Source organism: Monodon monoceros, unplaced genomic scaffold (genome assembly GCF_005190385.1).
Source record: "Monodon monoceros isolate NGI ecotype Baffin Bay Population unplaced genomic scaffold, NGI_Narwhal_1 Super_Scaffold_21, whole genome shotgun sequence".
Taxonomy (NCBI): domain Eukaryota; kingdom Metazoa; phylum Chordata; class Mammalia; order Artiodactyla; family Monodontidae; genus Monodon; species Monodon monoceros.
The window spans coordinates 66,244,670-66,267,362 of NW_021703778.1; the positions used below are offsets into that span (position 1 = coordinate 66,244,670).

A 22,693-nucleotide genomic window follows, 5' to 3' on the forward strand; every position below is an offset into this window, starting at 1 on the left:
TCAACATCAATCCATCTGTTTAAGAGAAAAGTCAGAATTTTCCTGGATTCAGCCCCATGACCTCTCCAGAAATTTCAACATAACTGAACATGATATGAATATCTATATGCATTTGACACTGAAACAGGTTGTAGTTTTCATTGGTTGCTTCTACAGCATTGTTGCCTCCTGTCTTCTCTATTTCTAACAGGATCCTGTGATTTAGGGTGAGTTTGACCCCGTATTCAGCTTGAATGACTTAAGCCAGTTGGCTTACGCCATTCTCTTGGACCCTAGGATTGGTTCACGGAAGGGCAGTCAGGGCCCATGGAACTGAATTCTAGGGTATTTATTTGAACTCCTGAGAAAGAGGATTCTTTACATTCTGCTCTCTTTGAATCTAGGTGTCCCAGGAGTTTCAGCAAGACATTTTGCAACCACGTGAGGCCGGTCTGTTGAAATCAGTGTTACTTTGAGGAAGCATTGCTAAGAAACCAAGAGAGAGAAACCAGGTCCTGGGCATGTCATTTGAGCTGCTGGATCACTCACCTGTCGCTAGTTCTAGATCTGATTATTTTAGTATATGATTAAGTAAATATTTTTATTATTTAGCATTTAGTATTCTATTATTTACTGCCACACGTATCTCAATACCTCTTATGATGCTGATTGTGAGTTTCATAACATCTTGACTTTGCCATTGGATCAAAGTCCATTTTAAAGTTGGTTCCAAAAGGCTTTCTTTAATCACTCATTCTAACAAGAAACTCTACCCAAAGCACATAGTACTTACTGTGTATGTGCCTTATTTGACACAAAATCCTACATAGCGATGCCCAGGCTAATGAAAGGAATGAATTTCACTAACATATTTTATTGTCAAAAACTTTATTATTAGAGAAAGAAATAATACAAGTGTATTAGAATAGATTCCTTCCAATCCACCCTATAGTAGAGTAAATTTCATGTAGCCATTTTTTCGTATTATCATGTCATTTTTATTTAATTTTTACATTCAGTGGAGATATGCAAAATATTTAACAATCAGTTTGGCATAAGCACTTGACCAATCAGATTGGATGTCTGACCAATCTGAATTAAAAGCCAACCAATCAGAACAGACACCTGACCCATCAGAATAGATGAAGTGTGTGTCTGCCAGGTATCTGCCTCCCATTTATCATTGAACTTTTCTCTTGTGGGATCTCCCCTCAATTACCTGGGAAGCAAACTGAGGGCAGGGGCCACATGACATACCTTTGCATCCTCCAGGTAGGCCTTGCTGAGCTGGTTTCACAGTGTGAGCTTGTTTGAGTAGACATTATTCAACCAATGATTGCTCAGGAAACATCAGTGGGTGGAAAGAGTACAGTGTGTCCCTCTCTGATGAAGATAATTGTAGAATTATCCCACTGGATTATCACTAAACAAATAGCATGGTTTGGGATGACAGACAGTTGATAAGAGAAATTGGTATTTTTGAGGAGTTATCATTCAATATGGTCTTGACAAGCTAGAGAAATAATATATAATCACACTGATTTTTTAAACACAACAATAAATAGTATACTTACAAAATGAATAACATATAAATAGAAGGTAAAGTACAACCAGAAAGGTATTGGTGAGGCTAAAAATACCTAGGTCTTATAGCAAATAATAAACTGAAGGTGTCCCAGATGTTTTATAAATACCTAGACTGGGGACTTCCCTGGTGGTCCAGTGGTTAAGACTCCGTGCTTCCATTGCAGGGGGCACAGGTTCTTTCCCTGGTCAGGGAACTAAGATCCCGCATGCCATGCGGTGTGGAAAAAAAACAACAACAACCTAGACTTCTGGCATGATAGTCAGATGTTCATTCATTCGTTCAACAACTGAGTACCTACTATGTGTAAGGCATCATTCTAGGCATGCTGGTGACACAGAAATCAGCAATGTCCCTTTCCTCAAAAGGCTCAAGTTTTAAGGGAGAAGACAAAGAAGTACACAAACTTTAGATAACAGAGAGAGAACTTATTCGATGACTGAGTCATCAGTCATTGAAAATAATCACCATGAAGGACATCTCTGTAGCCTACCAGGACAGCTGTGCTCAACAGATGGCAGAGGACCAGAACCCAAGGGTGGTTGGACAGAAGCATCAGCACTGATGGGTACAGACTGACAACCAGAGGTTGCTTTGTCCCTAATTTTTCAGGACCATGTAAGCACCTGGATTCTTGTAGGATACAGTTAAGGGGAGGACAAGTCCCAATAATGTTTGGTACCAGTTTTGCCAGCCCTTGAGGAGTAGGGGTCTCAGCCAAGTTTAATTTCACTTAAGCAATTAAGAAAGGTGACATTTCTCACATTCAAGTGTCATGGAACAATTTAAACCAGTTAAGGAATGCTTGAATTAATTTGAAAATTTGCCTAGAGAACACACAGACCCTCAAGAATGTGTTTGTAGATTCTTGGGGGTTAAAGACCCCCAGGATGAATAAACTACTGTAAGAAGTGAATAATGGCTCTTGGAATTGTGCAACATGGCAGTCCTGCTTGCTACCATGAGGAAAGCCAGACTGAGGACAAAGTAACGATATAGAGGAGGGCAGCAACAAGATAATACAGGAAAATGAACTACATTCTGATCAAACAGCCTGAAGCTCACGAAGACCTCACATCAGCGAGACCTCCTTTCATCTTCGTCACCCCACCTTCCTAGAAAATTCACGGGTAAGAACTCAGTTTGACCTAGCCTGGCCATATGCCCACCTCTGTGGCTGAAGGAATAAAGTACCATGATTCACAGCCACCAGAGGGGGAGGAGTGGCTGCCCCAAAGCAGGAGGAAAAGAGTACTGGACTGACAAAAACCACAGAGGGTAAACTCCTTGGACAGCTAGATTCCTGTTAAGTCAAGCTGCCATGTACATGTTAAACTTATCAAAGGCTTCAATAAACATTTACAGAATTAAATTGAAAGTGCTGGTCTGCTTAGTATCTGCAGTGACATAGCATTTTAAGGGTGGGTTTGGGCAACTGGCAAAAAAGTACTGATGCGGTTTTCTCAGAACATAGTAACGTGCCACTGGTAGAAAGAAAAGAAAGTGGCAGCCAGCAACCTGTGATCTGTGGGACCCTTAGGTCTACAAATACACTTATTGTCCAGTCTTTTGAGCAAAGTGCCTTGATTCAATAATAGTTACTACCACCCAAATCTGATCTCTAAGTAACATGTTGTTATACAAAATATGAAAATTCATAATTCACAAAAGGAAAAAAATTGGATTCTTCTTGAAGTAGTGTCAGTATATCAAAATGCTTGAATGGTTCAACAGTGGTATACAGACTGATCAGCTAGAAAGTCCCAAATGTTATACACACTTGCTAATAGAGAAAAGCCAGGGAAGTGAAAACAAGACAAAAAAATTTTTAATTCCCATCAGTTAACAAAATTCCCCTAAGGAAACTTAGGGACTTTAGGATTCCTAACCCTAGCTTCTCTTATGAACTTAAGTTCTTTGCCACATCAGCGTGTTCTTATTCATACAGAGAGAGAATGCCAGTAGTTGCATGCAGGTAGTGGAACTAAAAGTTATTTTAATCAGTACACGTTGTACAGAAGAAAGAGGATTCCAGTGGTCTTTGAAGATTTTTTTCACTTCTTTTCCAAATGAAGAGGAAGGTGCTGTCTATGTTTGTTCAGCCCTGGCTGAGGCCAAGTTCACAGACTTGCCCAAGAACTGTCTGGGACAAGGAGGCTCAGCCTGTGCCAGAGGACAGAATCCCTCCTCATTAGGGGATAGAAACTGTGACTCTGACCTTCTTAGAGATCTGTTCCCATCAAGTGGACTCTAGAAATTAGACATTAGATTAGCAGCAACCCTCTGGGTACTGTATGATTAAGAAGTGTGAGTTAATGACACATTTTATCTTTTTTTTCTTTTTCACATAGAAGGTGAAAGCAGCTCCTAGGCCCAACTGAATTTTCTCATCTTTCTTGTCTCGCAACAAGACGAAGAATGGAATATCACTGGCATTGAACATAAAGTCACAAGGCACACAAGATATGTTTTAGAAAAACCTGCTGTCTTGTTCAACTAACTGTCCAAGTTTTCTCCTTAGTCTACTAATGGTTGAGTCCACTGGTTCCCTTAATAACCTTCTCTAACCTTCCAAAAGGTGTTTCCTTAGACCTAAGAACCATAGACTGTGGTTCTCATATGCTTTGGCCTCAGGAACCCTTAATCCTCTTAAAAATTATTGAGGACTCTAAAAAGCTTTTGTTGGTATTTGACATGTTAGAAATTACAAGGGAGAAGAGATGAGAGACAGAGAGCCCTGAACGGATAGAGCTTCTGGTCCCAGACCTCCTTAGCTATTCGCTTGCCCTTCTGCTTTACCTGAGCCATTAAATCCCCCTTTCATGAGAGCGTGATATGGTTGGGTTTCTGCCCCTAGCGACTGAAAGAGGCCTGAATCATACATCCACAAAACAAAGAATAATCTAAGGCAAGAAATAAAGGATTAAATTGAGTATAACAGAGTGCTGCTTTTCCCCCATTTGTTATCCATAAAAGTGAGAGCCTACAGAGGGTTGAAGAAGGTAACCATCACCACTAACATTTTTCTACATTGCCTTAAGGATTTCAAAGTGCTTTCACATTCAGTATTTCACTTAATTTTTCCTACAACTTTATGAAACAGCTTGTTTTATACCCATTTTACAGATCAGAAAACTGAGGTTCAGAAAGCCTATGTGCTATTAAGCAGCTGAGCCAAGACAAAATCCAAATCTTATCCTCCAGATTCCCACGGTCATAGTTCCTGCCTCGCATGAATGCTTGCAGTTTTATAGGGCACAGGCCTGCAGCACAAGCCTTGAAAATTTCAATTCCCAGACTTTTTGTCCATCTTCCTGCGGGAGGAGATGAGCGGTCTGCATAACAGATCCTCTAAAATACCCACTGTATTTCGCTCTGCTCTGGAGGCGTGAAGAAGAGAACAGGAGTGGGGTTCAAGTGAGAACCGCAATCATTCTTTTCGAGCTCCGTAACTGACGGGCTGCGGGAGGGGGCTCAGACGTGGTGCTGGGCAGCAGCTGGAGAAGCCAGGTAAGGCACTCTGCAGATAATCCACAGCCTGCGCCAGGGCAGCGAGAAGGAAAGAAAGCATCTCAGCTGCGGGTCGCGGTGGAAGAGATGCGGGATCGGCTGGACTCAGATTCCGAGGTCCTGGATTTGAAAGGCACCAGCACACAAAGAAACGACGAAGTTAAGTTCCGGTGGTAGGACACGCAGAGTTGGAAACCGGCCCTCCCTGCCTACCTCGAGTGGAAACGCCTAATCCCCGATCACCCAGCCCAGAGCGGCTCTTCTTTTATCCTTTGGGGCCGCGGGGACAGCCTGCCCCGGGCACGCCCGAAACTCCTCAAAGGAACTACAAGCCCCACCAAACACTGGGGCGCGGGCGGTGATGACGACGCCTCCGCGGATTGGCCATGCGGGGCGGGGCGCGCAGGCCTTCTCCGAGGAAGGGGGCGGGGAGCGGGGCGGGGCGAGCGGCGGCGGCTCAGCGGGCACGCCCCCTCGCCCGCGGCCCCCTCCCCGCCTCTCTCCGCCGCTCCTCTCGCTCCGCGGTCAGAGGGCCGGAGCGAGAAGATGGCGAAGACGTATGATTATCTGTTCAAGCTGCTGCTGATCGGCGACTCGGGGGTGGGCAAGACCTGCCTCCTATTCCGCTTTTCCGAGGACGCCTTCAACACCACCTTCATCTCCACCATCGGTGAGGGAGGGGCCGCGGCCGGGGACGGGGAGTGAGAAATGGGGAGCGGGTGCGAGGGGGCCGGGAGAGAGCGGTGGGAGGGCTTGGGAGCCCCAGGAAAGGGACCCCGGGGACAGCAGGGCTGCGAGGGCAGTGGGAGAGGGTGAAGGCATGAGGGGGGGGGGGGGGGGGGGGGGCGGGGGGGGGGGGGGGCGGGCGGTTGAAAGGAGGAACTTGGGGGCAAAGGAAGGGGAGGAGGAACCAGGAGAACAAGGACTAGGGGTGTTGAGAGAAATGAGAGGGTTGGGGGTGTGACAGGGAGGGGTCTTAGAGGGACAGAGTCAGGGGGACACAGGAAATCTCATGGAGAGAGAGAAGGGAATAGTGGGTGTGAAATGGATTAAAAGACAGGAAAGAGGAAGGAAATGTGAAGGGGGAAATGAAGGGTTGGGGGAATGGGAATGGGAGGTCCGTGAAGTAAAGGACAGAGGACACAAGGGACAAGAGAGGTGAGAACCCGGGAATCCGGAAGGAGTTCGGAGGAATGAGTGATCAGGAGGTAAGGGATGAGGGGCACTGGCTACAAGAAGTCTGGTCATAGATATCATGGGAGGGGGCAGAAGAAAATTGCAGGTAGAAGATGAGTTCAGGGAGCCAGAGGATGGAATGAGGATACTTGGTGGAGAAAGTAAAGGAGAGCTGGCTGTGAAATAGAAAGGGAAAAGGGAAACAGAATATACAGTAGAGAGGTTGAGCAGAGAAGAGAGAAGATGGGAAAGGGAGAGGAAATGGAAAGTAGGACTTTCTCCAGTAACTGGGAGCATTGGTTACCATTTTCTCTCTCTTTACTCCCTTTGGATCAAGTGCAGGGGAAAGAGCAAAAAGTGACTAATAATGAGATACTGTGTATGGAGCATTAAATTGTTCTGTGAGTGTTAAGGGGTGTTAAGAGGATGGGTGACTTTGGGAATGGTGTGGTCAGGAAAATGTGGTTCATTCCTTTACTATCTCCTGTGCCACAGCACTTCTCAATTTTTAAAGTTCTTAGCCTGGAAGGTTTAATAATCCTCAGCTGGGGAATTGACCTTACATTCTGCCTGCCTCCCTGTATATTTTCCTTTGGATTTAATTATTACTTGCTAAACGAATCACAACATGCAATATACCCCTCAGTTACTTTCAATTGATTCTGATTTTTCTGGTCTTGGCTGGGAGCTGTCCTTCCTACTTTTGGAAGACTCTGGTCAGGTAACAAGATCTCTAAACGTAAACCTGAAGAAGAGCAAATCAGAGCTGGTTTTAAGCTGCCTGTACAAGTGATCTTAACATCATTTCCCTTGTTAAATAACTGCTGTTAATTAAGGCCCTTAAGAATCTTAGCTCTTGGTTGTCTGGATAATGTCATGGCTTCTCATAGTGGCTCACTTAAGCATCTTTCAAATGGTTCTTACAGCGTATTTCGCCATGAATTGCTGGGATTATTAGGGGGCTAGTGCTATGGTAATGAGTTATGTTTTAAGGATAATTTATCATTTATAAAAGAAGAATATTGGGGTGTAGAGCACTCTTCAGCCAAGCACTAGGAAAGGCTATGGTTTGTTTGTTCTGGCGTCTTTCATATGGATTGAGTGGTCTGAAACCTCCTGGGTGTTATGAAGTCTGGGCTTAGGGAAGTTTGAGTTGCAAGTTCTTGGCAGTCATTCTTGAGTGGGACTTTTTCTCTTCGGAGGAAGCAGATTTTAAATGTCATGTCTCAAGTATATTCCTAAGAGATTTGATGGGAGCTGTTGCGGCAACCAAAAGGCGTTAATTTTTGATGCTGGTACTCATTTCAAAACCCCATAACCCTTTTTCATTGTTGAATGCACACTGCAGTCCAGATGGTAAAGGACGGTTTCTAACAAGTCGAGTGGGTTGCCTTTTGTCCGTTCTATGAGTGACCCTCCCAGAAGTATTCCCCTGCATCGAAAGTGACTGAATCTCATTGATGCTGTTTCCATTAAGCTCCTTAAATGACTTTTGCTTGTTTGTAATAGTTTTATTAGTTTCCTCTTTTCTGGTCTTAATTTTTGCCCCACCTTTTCTGTGAGGGTGCCTGCTTCCTTTTACAATAGTAGCTTTGAAAAGTTACCTTTCATTGTGAAGGAGTACAATCTTTCTTCCATGGATTTAAAAAAATTTTTTTTTTAATGATTGAAATTTCGTTTTGTGGAGGGTTGCAGCTATTAAGGCAGGAAAACAAGTGTCCTGAAAGAGCTTAGAACTGGAGGTAGACGTTAAATGGGGTGAATCTCACGTGTCATGTTGTCCTTTGTATTTTCCGTGGGGTGGATGTGGTAAAGAGAGGCTCTGAGCTTTGTCTTCAGTTGACATGGAGGAGGGGAAATCCCATTTAGCCCCAGAGCTCTGACAGGAAGTGGTGGCCCACTGCCTTCAAACAGCACAAAAACTGTACATACGTACAACCTAATGCTTTGGAGTTGAAGTTAAGCTAGGAAAATAAGGTGAATGTTAACATCATTCTAGTGAAAAGTTCCACACACACTGATCACAAACATAGGCTTGGAGCGTCCACATCTCTGGCAGCAATATCTACCCCCCTCCAGCCATCACCCCTGTTTCCAGGTGACCTGAGGTTGCTGAGGGGAGAGTTGGTGGTCCATCTCCTCCCAGTCATAATTATTTCTTGAGGCACCTCAATGTGGAAGTTTCCAGGGCTTTTCTGACTGCCACATCATTGCTGACAAAACTTGATAAGGTCTACGTCCCAGGAATTGTCCATTCCTTAATGGGCATTTCTTAATACATGGGGTTTGTGTGTGTGTGTGTGTGTGTGTGTGTGTGTGTTGGGAGATATGTATGCATGCCTGTTTCTTCCCATGGAGATACATTTACAGTCTTAATTTTGCTTTGTTAAAATTTAAGTAGTTTTAAAAAAGGACATCTGCCACCTCTAGACACTGTTTTGATAGGGGTTCTGCATTCATGAAAGGAGGAGACAATTAGTCATTTTGATTACAGAAACAGTTGTCGCACAGATGCTTTCTTCGTTCATGTATCTAAGGTTCTGGTATCTTCTCTGATGTCCCAGCTCCCCTCATTTCCTTTCTGCTCTTGGGGGTGGTAGAGGATACAGTTTTTTCAACTGACTTGTTGGGACTCTTTTCGTATATCAGTCAGATAATATTTAACTTTTGAGTAGGGATGTTTTACCCATTTGAAGTTGTAGGCCCAATGTCTAGGACCAACAACCAGCTAGCATTTCAGTTCAAACGAAAAACTCAAGAAATGAAAAAAAAAATTGATTGACTCCCCAAGCCCCTTACATGATCATTAATAACGATTAATTAAATGTATGTAAAATGTAGCATTAAGACAACTAGGAAACGGTAATACAGTAGCTCTGAATTATATTTCCTATGGGATGTGGGTACATTTTAATATTGATGCGAGGGTCATATCGATGTCTTGGAATGGCCTGTACCGAACAAGGTGCTGGGAGAACAGAAAGAGAAAACCCAGCCCTGTCCTCTAACAGGACAGTCTAAGCTTCCTCCCTTAACTGTCTCTCCCCTGCCCTGCCCCCTTCTTCCTGTTAGGGTATTTCCTGAGTGGTTTTATTATTTAGTATAGTCATAGTTTGACAGCAGAGTCTTAGAAATTATCTACCTTATGTCCATGGCCCAGTTTTTTAAGTAAGAAAACTGAGCTTAGGTTGATACTGTCAAGATCACACAGCTGATTGTAGACGAGCCTCTAGTGAAACCCCAGATTCAAGTCTGGATCACTTTTCACGACTGAGCTGCTGCTATTTCTGATCAGTATGATCACCACCATAAATTCAAGTCACCATCTTTTCCAGGGAGGAATTCGATTTTGCACGTTTGCTTTTATGTGAGGAAAGTTAAGGTGTTCCCATTTGGAGTAGCTGTATCACTTTAGGGAAACAGTAAATGCTAATACAACTCAGAGTCCTATAGGAGTTTATATGGGCTATCTCGGCATGTTATAACTGTCCTTTGCCCTTTCTATGTCTGTAGTTTCACGTTAAGAGATCAGAGTATCCTGTCATTAAAATTCCTTCCATGTGCAAAATAACTAATGACGTCATATTAATGTGTGCTGATAATTGTTGCAGCCTAGTGCCTAACATTTTATTCCCTAACATTTTTATTCCTTAACATTTTTTTCTTGGATTCACTTACTTTCGTTTAGGGGTTGGCAAACTGGCCCACAGGCCAAATGTGGCCTGTGGCCTGCAGCCTGTTTTTGTGCAGTCCACAAGGGAAGAATGTTTTTTACATTTTTAAAGGGTTATTAAAAAGTAACACAAAACAAAGAATATGCAACAGACACCGTATATGTCCCACAAAGCTTAAAAATATTTACTAACTGTTCCTTTACAGAAAGAGTTTGCTGACCCCAGCTTAAAATTAAAAACTGGTTTTGGTTGGTAGCAATTCAAAGTTTTTATCAAGACTGATTGACTGAAAAACAAACTTTGTCGTATTTACATTTTTATCCAAGATGATATCAACATTTGGCTGAGTATAATCCAGATATGTAGTGCAAGTAGATTTTAATTTTCATAGTTGTTTTCCATGGTTTCAACCTCTCAAACAAAAATATGTAAGGGACAGGCAACTTCAAATTGAACATTTTGTACATAAAGCCTTATTTTAATGTCACTGTCTTCTTTTTTTTTTTCCTCTTGTGAGTGTCAGTATTTTATTTTGGCGTGAACACGGGAAGCTGGAAGATACACTGTATTTAAAATTTTCTTGGTTCCCCCTCACATTGTGGAAACCCCCTCCCCCCAGAGCTAATCTGTTCAAACTCAAATACTTAAAAATTACAGCAGCAAAACAAAAGCACAGAAAAAAGAAAACCGGATGGAGAAGGTAGCCAGGCCAGTAGTGTCACTTGGTCTGGACGACTGAGGTGCTGGACAGGAGCTTCTGTTTCTGTTTTTTCTTTCCTTCCTCCTTTCTCTTCAGAGAGGGGATCTGAAGTAGCTGGCATGTCCAGTTTCGTGAATGCTGCTTCAATAGGTTGGCTGAAGGAATTCTGGAAACTGGGCACAGGAACACTGTCTGCGTTATCACTCTCCCCATCGCTGTCCACAGTGGCAGGAGGACCTAAGCTGTTTTCATCTTTCTTTGGAGCAGTTTTGGGCCACACATCTGCTTTTGCTTTTCCAATTCTCAGCATCTTGGCAAAGGAAGGGAAGGGAGAGTCTTCTTCCAGACTCCCAATGCAGAATGAAGAACTGCCCTGACCGGCGGTGGGTGACAGAGGGGTCCGCAGAAAGTCTGCTTGGGAACCTGGACTTCTGCTAAGAGGAGAAAGGGAGAGAGCCCCATGGCCCTTTCTTTCAAAGCTGTCAATAGACTTCCCATCTAGGTGATAGCTTTGAAAAGAACACTGTTTCAGGATTTTAATACTTGATCATAAAGGGTTAAACTCATCTCCTCAGTTAGTGTTCTAGCGAATGCAAAAAGCCATTCAACAAATCAAGGATGGGAGTGGGAAACTGAGTCTTGGAGACAGACCTAGATGTGTCTTAAGAATAAGCGTACTTTAACAAAGAGCTTCACCAGCTGTTCTGCATGGCAGCAAACCAGGGAGGAGGTTCTCTTGGCAACAGCACCAAGATTGTTTGGATCCTCTAAGAAAGCTGGAGAGAGAGAGGTTTGGATATTGTCTTAGAGGAAAATGTCTGGTCTTTGAAGACAAGGAAAAATTTAGCAGTTGATATTTTAGTGGAATCTGATAACTGAACCTGGAAGGAACCATGGAACCAGAAGTGGGAGACCAGGGAGCTGCCGACATGGCCTGAGGACATGGCTGGCTCTAGGTCAGATCTGCCTGCCAGCACACAGGACCATTCTGGAGACCAGCACTCTGGTGTGTGTTAGAATGACTACGTGGGAAAATTCGGCAGGAAAGAGTTTTCATAGCAGGATGAGAAGAGGGTGGGAGTGGGGAATGGGGAAGTAACTGTTAGCTGGTGAGTAATATCGTGGAACATAACATAATATGGATCTTCTGAAATTTAGGTAGCCGATGTAGCGGCTTGGTTCATGTTTGGTGTTAGGGAGATTGCATGGTCAATTAAGAGCAATAGGTCTGGGGTCAGATCAGGGTTCATGTCCTGACATCTGCCGTTCCTGCATCTCTGGCCTTTAGTGAGTCAGTTGTCCTAGGGCCTTAGTTCCTTTATCTGTACTAGAGTATACTAATACTATACCAACTTTTCAGCGTTGATGTGAGTTCCCTAGGGCAGGAATCAAATCTTATTCACCTTTTAAGTCTCCAAGGCCTCTATTAAATGACTAATCAATTGGATGAATGAATTATGAAAGCACTATATGAGCTATAAAGCATTGCTTAAATTTTAGTTGTTATCTTTCATAATATTCTAGATAACTAGACGATGTCTGAGGCAAGATTAAAAGTGCTTAATTTGAATTCTTAATACAAGAATGGTATTTCCCCCACTGTAAAATGCTGTCTTTCTATAATCAGTTTTAAAGGGATATTTTAGAGTCTGAAAGATATTTCACTTGTCTTTCGGTCTCCATAATAAGCTGTTTAACACCCTGCTTCCAACCCCCCACTAACATAAATACCAAATAGAAAATGAGTGAAATCACTGGGTTTGCTTTAGAAGAGCCATTTCAGCTTTGTCTTTGCCCATTAGCTTCAAACAATGCAACAGATGCCTATTAACAGTTTCATGCCCGGTTTTAATTAGCAGATGGAGCTATGTTTGTGTCTGTGTTCTGCCCAGCACTGTTTGAGTGACAGGGTAGTGAGTGGTTTGGAATTGGGCTGGGCGTTTGGGTTGAATAAAGCCAAATTCTATTTTTAAAAAGATGAATATAAACATTTATTATATAGAACCGCTTGTGTATCTCAGTGAAACAGCATAGTGTCTAGAGTAAAACTAATGTTTGCAGTTATGTTTTCTGCTCTTATCCTTTAGAAATTACATAATATGGAAAAATACGTTTTTATGGCTTAAATGACGGTTTTTGGGTAGTCTTGAAACTATCATGTAGTGGCTTTCTCTGAAGATCTGTTTCAGTATTTTGGTATAGTGGGTTGAGGACTATGCAAAGCTGGGACGAAATGGGCTTCAGCATGAATGTCGATGCTGATGGGTTGGTAGCTGCCTCCCAGCATGCTGTGTTGTATAGAGTTCTGAGGTCCTGTCTGAGCTCAGCAAGACCGAGGGCTGTGAAAGATTTGTGATGTGGGCCATGGGCAATGGATGGAGAGAGTGGATGGCAACATCCTACATATTTGCTATCTATTTTCTTTTTCTTTTCTTTCTTTTCTTTATTTTTTTTTTTGCTGTGTCAGTCTTAGTCGCGGCACACGGGATCTTCATTGAGGCATGCGGGATCTTTCACGAGGCATGCAGGATCTTTTGTTGCAGCGCTCTGGCTTCTCTCTAGTTGTGGTGCATGGGCTTAGTTGCCTTGCAACATGTGGGATCTTAGTTCCCTGACCAGGGATCGAACCCATGTCCCCTGCGTTGGAAGGCAGATTCTTTACCACTGGACCACCAGGGAAGTCCCTGCTGCCTGTTTTCTAAAGTGAATATGTAGTATCTGCTGTCCAGTGTGTCATGGTTAAATTTCAGTATTAAAACATTATCTGTCAATGACTATTACATATATATATATATATATATATATATATGGTTTTTTTTAATAAATTTATTTATTTTTGGCTGCATTGGGTCTTTGTTGTGGTGCACGGGCTTCTTATTGCGGTGGCTTCTCTTGTTGCGGAGCACCAGCTCTAGGCATGCGGGCTTCAGTAGTTGTGGCACACGGGCTCAGTAGTTGTGGCTCGTGGGCTCTAGAGTGTGGGCTGTAGAGCACAGGCTCAGTAGTTGTGGCGCACGGACTTAGTTGCTCTGCAGCATGTGGGATCTTCCCGGACCAGTGTCCCCTGCACTGGCAGGTGTATTCTTGACCACTGAGCCACCAGGGAAGTCCCTATTGGATACATCGTGTCTGGAGATGTGTCCTTTTCCTGTGTTCAGTTTTGACTTTTGGGATTTTCCTTATTTTGCATTGAATTATTAAGAACCTTAAAGGAAGTAGGTGCCTGATTGTCCTTAGAGGAAGAAATGTCTGCACTGCTTTTTTTTTAAAAGTTACTTAGTTACTTAGGACTTCCTTAGGGAAGCCACATAAAGTGATGGAAACAACTTGGAACCAGTTCTTGCAGCACTGTGACAAAGTATTTTCTTGCTGTCTTGCCTGTAGCATTCAGCATCAGTTTAATTAGACACTTTTGTATTTACCTGTTGCTGAAACTTTGGACATTTTCCAAGGAGCTCTCATCTTCCTCAGCCCAGAATTTTAATTCTTGGCTCCCAGGAGAAAGTGCGAAAGCTCTGCATGTCCTCATGTTCATCAGATTAGGTTTGCTGTCACTAAGACAGGCTGGATGACAGTGCTGCTTGCAGTCCCATGAGGCATTGCAGATTTCAGAGCACTTAGCAGAAGCTCGGTTAGGTATGGAATCCCACCTTATCATGATAAAAACCAACCACAAAGTCGTCAAGCAGTATGTCGTGTTTCACGGCTTCCTGCTGGCAAAGTTGGGACTGGCGTGACTTCCCCACATCATGTCGTAATTTTGCATATTTGAGGGAAGAACTTGGCAGTAATCCGTTTAATAATTCATAGATATTTTCCTGATGTATAAAGTAGAAGGGCAGTCTCTAAAATGTATGATCAACTTTTGACCTGAAATATAGGGTGGTCTACTTAAAAGTTGAATTATAAGAGTTCATTTCTTATGACCATATGCAATATTTGTTTAGCTGGAATAGGTATCGCAAAATAGTTTAATCTCATGCAAATCTCATACACGAAATCCATTACGAAAAAAATAGTTTGCATTGTGAGATGTCAGTGACTAACCCTACTGTAATTTGTTGCTTATGAATTTGGATGGGATAGCTGTTTACGTTTTTCAACAAGGAATTTTTTTTTCTTTTCTTAAGGTCTCTGAATAAAATCTTGAGATGGCATGGAAAACAATTCTTTATTGAGAGCTAACTGTTCCATTTTTGGAATGATTCAGACCACTTTCTCATTTCACTCTCCATTAACACCTCACCCCTATCAGGGTTTGGGGAGAGGGGATTGTATTGGGAAGAGAAGAATGAAGACAGCATTCCACCCTCCTCCTGTATCAGTTTCTTTGACTACTTGTTCAGTCTCTTTTGCTTTTGTTAGCAGTTGGAGTAAACTGTTGGGTGAGGAGTTAGAAACTTCTGCCTAAGATATGGTGACTTTTGACTGCATTGCTTTCTTACATTGTTTAAAACTAAATAATAAAAAATCGTCATAACCATGTCTCAGTCATAACCAGCAATGAACAGATTAGGATGTTGTCCATGAACAAAATAATTTGAGTGAGTGCATTTCCTATTTTGTCTACTTACTATTGTTTTGAAAATTTCCAGTCTTGTAGAAGCATGAAAAATTAACAAAACAAGCAAAATAATTTCTTTCACATCCACAAAATTCCATAAGAGTTAAATTTTAAAACATGTATATATAAATATCATCAGAGGTGTGTCTCTGTCTTGGCCCTTCAGCCTTCAACTTCGATAAACACCATTGTATTTTATTTTCTGTTGGAATCTCATTATATGATTTACCACATTTTTTTGCTCAGGTCGTCTCCTTGTTATTGCAAAATAAAGTATATAGTACTCTGAAAAACAGTTGTTGCACGTTTCCAATCAGTGATGGCACAAGTCCTTCCTAAGGGCATTAGACCAGGCCTGTTTTCTCATCGTGAAAGGCAAGTTCCGGCTTCGATGGTCTTCAGTCTCTTCTGGCTGCAGCATTCTGTGAGTCTATGAAATCAAGTAGTGTCTGTAAAGAAAAAAAGGGTTTGTCGTTTTTCAGTTAATGATTGTGGGGAGGTTTCTTTTTGCAGGTAGACACTGGGGTTTTGATGACATGAAAACAGAAGGAAGAAGAAGTAGCATTAGTTAATTCAAGCTGAGCCTATGTTGATCTTGTAATTTGATTAAACTTTTTATAGTACCAAAGAGACTGCTTAATGTTTTTGAGTCCTGTCCTTAGAAATGTCTTGGTTTAAACAATAAAGCTAAATGTCACCAGAAAAATAACTATAGTCAGCCCTTTGTATCTGTGGGTTCCACATCCACAGATTCTACATCTGAGGATTGAACCAAACTTGGATTGAAAATACTCAGGAAAAAAAACTCCAGGAAGTTCTTAAAAGCAAAACTTGCATTTGCCACACGCCAGCATCTATTTACATAGCATTTACATTGTATTAGGTATTGTAAGTAATACAGAGATGATTTAAAGTATATGGGAGGATATGCATAGGTTATATGCCAAATACTGTGCCATTTTACATAAGGGACTTGAGCATCTGCAGATTTTCGTATGCATACTCTTTGGGGCTGGGGTGTCCCTAGCACCAGTCCCCCACAGGTACCAAGGGATAACTGTACTTGAAAGCTGTAAAAATATTTCTTTGAGATGTATAAAGTATTTTCAGATTACCTCATTTTTGTCACATGAAACATGGCGAAGTAGGTGAAAAATAAACTAAAATAATAGGAAGCCTTTTGCTTCTTAGGTATGCTGATGTTAAATTTCTGTTTGACAGTTGGGGGGCCTGAGACCCAGAGGCATGGAGGTTGTTTAAGGTCACACAGAGCCTGGCCTTGAGCAGTAGTTTTCTGATTTCAAGTCTCTTTTCTCTTACAACTCCTCTACCTTCAATTCTCTTGTTATGGAAAGACATTGATGGTATAGCATAAAACCTGGACATAGTAAGTATTTTGTGGGAGAAAAGTCAGAGATTGAACTAGGAGACTAGGGTGATTAGCCATTTGCTTTTGGGCAAGTCTTTTAGCTTCTCGTGGCCTTTGTTTTCTTTCCTCTTTTTTTTTTGGCCTTTCTTTTCTTATCAGTAAAAAGGAGAGGCTGGGGTTGGGAACTGTAGTGATTTGTTAGTAGGCTACTAGTGTCAGCCACTAAGTCATTTTCACTAAATTCACTCATTCAGTGAACAGTGTTTTTTAGTCCACGAAATATTGAGAGGAGAAAAGAGTAGCGAGTATCCAGGCAGTTTGAACACAATGATGAAAAGGGCTTCAAAGGGATTAATGGAAGATGTTAGGAAAGCATAGAGGAGAGGTAGAGGAGGGCGTCTAGGAGGGAATGACGTGGAGGTTAAAATCAGGCCCCCAGGACGGGTTAGTTGGGTAGAATGTGGAGTGTCAGGAGGGGGGGGCTGTCCCCTGCAGGTGTGGGAGTCACAGCCCCTGGAGGAACTCCTCAAGTGACGGGCATGTGGCAAGAGGTCAAGTTGAAGGGTAATTAGAGGGCAGATTGAGAAGGGTCTTTACACCTGTTCAGGAGTCTGGACTTATATCCTGAGAGCAGTGGGGAATCCCTGGGGATGTTGCACACAGAAACCAGTTAGGAGATAAGCAGACTTCCTCGGCCGCCCCTTTGCTTCTCTTGGACCTTTACTGTTTACAGAGTACTTTCACTTACGTCTCTGTTTAAACTCCTCAGTAATCACGTCCATGGACAGAGATTGTCTTCCTGTTCTAGGCAAGGAAGCTAAGGTTCTGAGAGGGGCATAGACTCTTGGTCAATCAAGCAGGTAGGTGCAGGAACCAAGACTTGAGTCTTGAACTTCAGTTCTGGACTGTAGTCTGTCCACAGCAACCTGCTCCTCTCAGAATGGGCCCTGAAGTTTTCCGTGGGACTCAGTGCCCTGGCACTTAGCCTGCCTTAGCGGTCACTTCCAGTGGTCTGTAAGAACGGTGTAAACTGACCAGCAAACCCTTGAGAAGTGTGTTGAGTGGAAGGGTGAAATCAGCCTCTCCCTGGACAAGGCCCAGTAACAGCTAATACAAACATGCATCGTGTTGCCTGTTGGCCTGGGACGTCAGTGAACTGTGGTTTCAGGTTGTCTCCTGGTCTCTAACCCAGTCCCTTAGGAAGCAATCAAATATATACACAGCAGAACGGGGGCAGGAGGAGACAGAGTTTAATTGTGAATCCAGCTCTTTTGTGGAAAGGGAACTAATTATGTCAGAAATCTCAGCATTGCTTCTCCACATGGGGCCGATGGTTTGTTATGCTTGTACGTATGCTGTTGGCCTCAGATAGACTGTAGTGTGCTAGGAACAGCTGCTTTAATTGTGAGCTTCCTTCCTTTGACAAATAAAACTTCTCGTTAGCCTGTCCTTTCCTTTCTTCCAGGGTGAAATTGTCTCTCCTCTGGGTTTTGTTTGTAAAGCCTCGTTCAGCAGTTTTCCTCGGATTCACAGTGACATTGTAGACCAGACTGACACCTGATTTGTTTGCTAACCCTGAGTCTCCAGAACGCTGCTGTGAGCCAGAAAGCGGAAAGGTCCAAGCAGCGAAACTGGATATAACAAAGTCCATTTGCTAATGAACTTGCCTCACTGGGGAGCCCCTGGGTCCAAACTTAGCCTTTGCATTCTTGATTTATACAGTGGTCATTGGAGCAGGGCTGGGGGCCTCCTAGAGACAGGCCACCGGCATCCAAGAGGAAAAAGCTGCAGCGTGGCACCGTGGCGGTGGCATTCATTATGTGACTTCGGGCAATCCAGTAGCGAGCCTCCCAGGCTTCCATTTTTCTTCATAAGCAAACAGGGAATGTTGTGCTAGATACACTCAAAAGTCCCTTCCAAAACTCCGATCCTAATTGATAGCAGTGGACTCACCAACACAATGGGAAAAGTAGACATAAGAACTGAAGATAACATTGTGTAGATAAAAGAACTTGGGCTTTTGAGACAAACTCTCAAATTCCAATCCTGATTCTGCTGCTTCCTACTTGAGAGCCTTGGGTGAATTATTTAACCATTTTCCTTATTGACAAAGGAAGGGTACTGACTCTCTTGCAGGAATTTTGTTATGTTTTATTTTGAGAATGAAATGCATTGTTGTGTGCATAATGTCTTTGGCACATGGGAGATACACAAAAAGGTGTGTCTGTGTGTGACTGTGTGTGGGTGAACTTAGTCTTGGTTCCCTGAGGGTGGGTTCGCTAAGAGAACCTTTGTGATCTGTGGGGCTTCATTGTTCTAACACTTGCTTTTAATGATAAGAGCTTTTACATTTACCTAGTGTTTACTATATATCAGGTACAGTTCTAGGCATTTTACATGAATTAACATTTTTCATGGATTGACCCATTTAATTCTCACAACAACCTCTCAGGTACATTCTGTTATTATTTCCACTTTTTCCAAATGAGGTAATTGATGCACAGAGTGGTTGAATAACATCTTAGTGTCACACAGCTGGTAAGTGGTGGAACCAGACCCAATTTGAATCCAGGCAGTCTGGTTCCAGAGTCTATGTTTTTAACCACTATGCCTTTCTGCCCCAACAGTGACTCAGAAATATTAAAAAAGAAACGAAAAAAAGATTAGCTATCTTTAAGGAGGTGATGTGGTGCAAGGTGCACTGTGGCGCTACTCCTTACCAGCTGGGTGACATCATCACATCCTTTAAACCTCCTTGGTCCCTGTCCCCTCTTCTGCAGAGAATTGGCGTGAGGCAGTTTAATGAAGTACTGTAGGGAAGCATTTAGTATAGGGCCTCGCACACAGCCAGGGTCAGTAGGTGGTGAGGGTTTGGTTTTTCTCCAGGTAATAAGAAACACCTGCTAGAACAAGTTCCATAAAAAATATGAACGGGGACATTTTGGTTGCTTAATGGGGTGTGCTTTAGTTTTCTGGAAAATTAGTCCTTAAAGTTTAGGACTACATGCGTTTTACTAAGCTAGAGTGAGAAGTATTTCTTTAAACTCATTTCCAAAGTGAAGGTGATTGTCCTTGGCCTCAGCTGGTGTAAGGAGGTGTCCAACACAGCCCTTGACCTTGGGTGCAGGATGTCAGTATGATATAAGCAGCAAGTTCTTCAGAACCTTTTAGCTGCTGCAAACTCTCAGGCATCTTGAATTCCTCCTTCTGGTGAAAACAAAAACAAAAACAAAATCAGTGTTGAATGCCCTGTCTAGAAAGGACAAATGTTTCAATTTAAATATTCCAGCTCAATGTCCTCTGTTAGGGCCCTGAATTTTAAGTGCAGTGAGTTTCTGAGTGAGGTCACCTGAATTTTAATGAGTTTGTTTGCATACATGAATTTGAACAATACATTAAATCTTGAAACATCGTAGCTGATTTTAATGGAGTAAATTACCCTACTTGAAAGTTAGTTAATAGGCTTTTCTTTACCTAATGATCAGGATGATGATACTTTCATCTCAAAAAAGTCATTAATCATATTTTTGCAATATTGATACATGCTATTATTTTTTAAAATTATTAAACTGTCTCATCAAGAGAATTAGGGAAATAAATGTGTCAGTGTGAGTGTAAAGCATGATCTTCCCCCCTTTTAACCCTTTTCCCCCCTGTGATATTTAGTACATACTGAATGCTTAAATGTACATGGTAGGAATAAAGCCAAAACTGGGTTTGGTTTTGTACGGTGCTTGCTTGGACCAGGAAGGTGAAGTGAGATGCTCTTTACTAGCTTAAAAATGTTTTTAAACATTATAAAAAAAATTACACACACACACGCACACACACACACACACACACACACAAGGATGGTACAGGAGGTGACAGGGAACAAGTCATGAAGGGGAAGGGGTAAGGAGGATAGCTTTTATTGTGACTGTAGTTGAAAGTACATATGTAGCGTTATGTGCAGGGAAGTGACACATTTAATTTATAATTTTAAAAGCTGCGGTGAAGAGAGTTCGTTTTGGGGTTTAATGGCACTGAAAAACCATGCCATGGAACTTTCTGGTCCAGTCCATTCCCTAAAATCAGGTTGCATCCAGGAAAGTATTTGTTAAAAATGTTCAGGTAGCCAGTCTTACTTACCTCCTAATGAAGCATAAAGATTGTGAGGGTTGCTTCAGTTAATGTTCTGAGCACTCAAATGTGCCAAAATGTTGGAATGAGCGGAAGCTTTCAGGACATCCCATCTGATGGTGACCTTCTGGAGGACAGGAACCATGGCTTGCCTCTTCAGAGCTCATTTGTCTGATGTTCAGGCATGCAGTATCTGTGGAATAAATGAACTAACACCATATATTTCCTTCTGAGGAATGGATTTGGGCTCCTGTAATAGTGAGATCTCATCCATTAGCACATACATAAGCTTCAAAGGAGGTGTAATTATCACCTGTTACTGCTTATGGTCTTTTTCTAGATGTGAGAGTGATAAAATCAACCTGTTTCTCTTTTACCCAGAGTATTTGCCTATAGTAAGAAATGCCTGCTGACTTCACTTGTGCCCATGTGTAAATGCACAGTTTTTGGTGCCTGGAAGGCCCTCCGTAAATGTTTGCAATGTGAATGAACAGTTGGTGGCCAGTGGCACTTTCCAGCTGTTCATGTCTCACTCAAATCACAGCAAATGTCTCCCCCTTTCCTCTATTTTCCAGCAAAGACCCCATGACCCCATAACAAGAGCTTCCTCAACATCCTTTCTTGCCATTATAATTTCTGCATATTTTCATCTTCCCCTTGTTTCCTTTCCCCTTCTCTCCAAGGAGCCGGTGCTGACCTGCTGGTTGATGTTCTTGATGTAATACCCTCCTACTCCTGGGGCCGTGCCCTGGCAGTCGTTCTCCTCCTCTCTTACATCTTCTCTCTCCTCTTTCTCTTTCTCTGCTGGCCCTTTCTGCTCTGCCTTCAATCCTGTTGAAATCACCCCCATTTTGATAAGGAGATTGCTTAAACTCACCCCTTCCTCAGGTCACCTTTCTCCCCATCGCCTTTCCTTTTGTCGTTTAACTTCTTGAAAGAGAAGTCTTGTCACTTGCACTTTTCTACCATCTCCTCACGCATTAACGCCTTGAAATCCTGCCCCGCCTGCTTCCACACTGCGCTCAGGTTGTCCTGTCCTCAGTGAACAGGCCAGTGGCCTTTGCTCATTCCTCATCCCCCTTGGCCTCTCAGCAGCACTTGGCACCGTTTGTCACTTGTTCCCTGAAACTCTTCCTCCACCAGCTTCCAGGAATTGTCTGCTCAATTTGTTTCCTACTAACTGCCTTCTGGTTCCAGTGGCAGTCTCATTTTGCTTTTTAATTGAAGTCATTTTCCAAGTATCTGTTCTCTATTTTTTTTTTCCTTTTTCCTCTTTTGCAAATTAGACATTCTAATGCAAGTTGTAATCACAACTGCCTGTGTGATTACTGCATGAACGTTTGTCTTTCCTGCCAGATTGGAGGTCCATGAGTGCAGGTCCCAGGTCTGCTGGTCTACAGCATATCTGTAGCACCTAGTACAGTGCCTGGCATGTAGTGAGGGTTCAGACATGACCAAGTGATGAAGGAGGTAAGCTTGCCCCCTTCCAAGCCTTCCATGTCTGACTCTCCAGCGTCTTGTCTCATGTCCCCACCGTTTCCCAAACTCCTGCCCTGTATGTCCCACCCCAGCATGAATTCATTTCCTCCTCTTATCTAGTCCCCTAGATCTAGTACCCTTTCATGAATTTTCATGTATCTGTTGACACCACTGTCATTTTTTTTTTCATGTATCTAGGTTCAAAATCTGGAAATCTCTTTGACTCTGTCCTTTTCCTCAAATCCTATTCAATATATGTAATCTGTTGCTAAATCCTTTCCATTCTTCCAGCACCCTGCTTTAGGCCCTCAACGCCTCTCACCTGGACTTTGCAATATTCTCCTAGGTGGCCTGAGCACTTCCAGTCTCACTTGGGCAGCAGCACCTCCCTACCCGCTCCATTCCATCCCACACATTTTGATCAAATTAATTGTGGAGCATAGCCCTGATTATACATTATGTTAATCCCTAACCCCTCCCCAAAAAAGTCTTATTCTTCACTTTGCTGAATTGAATATATCTTCCTCAGTTTGCC

The 22,693-nt window shown here is 42.6% G+C and overlaps 1 protein-coding gene across 1 annotated transcript in view; it reads left to right on the plus strand.

The window, feature by feature from the left end:
• The first annotated feature begins 5,540 nt into the window (after positions 1-5,540).
• RAB8B (RAB8B, member RAS oncogene family) overlaps positions 5,541-22,693 on the plus strand; it is a 66,912-nt gene continuing 49,759 nt past the window's right edge. The window contains exon 1 of the mRNA XM_029237449.1: positions 5,541-5,744. Coding sequence (XP_029093282.1) covers positions 5,621-5,744 — 124 coding nt within the window. The 5' untranslated portion in view covers positions 5,541-5,620. The remainder of the gene's footprint in view (positions 5,745-22,693) is intronic.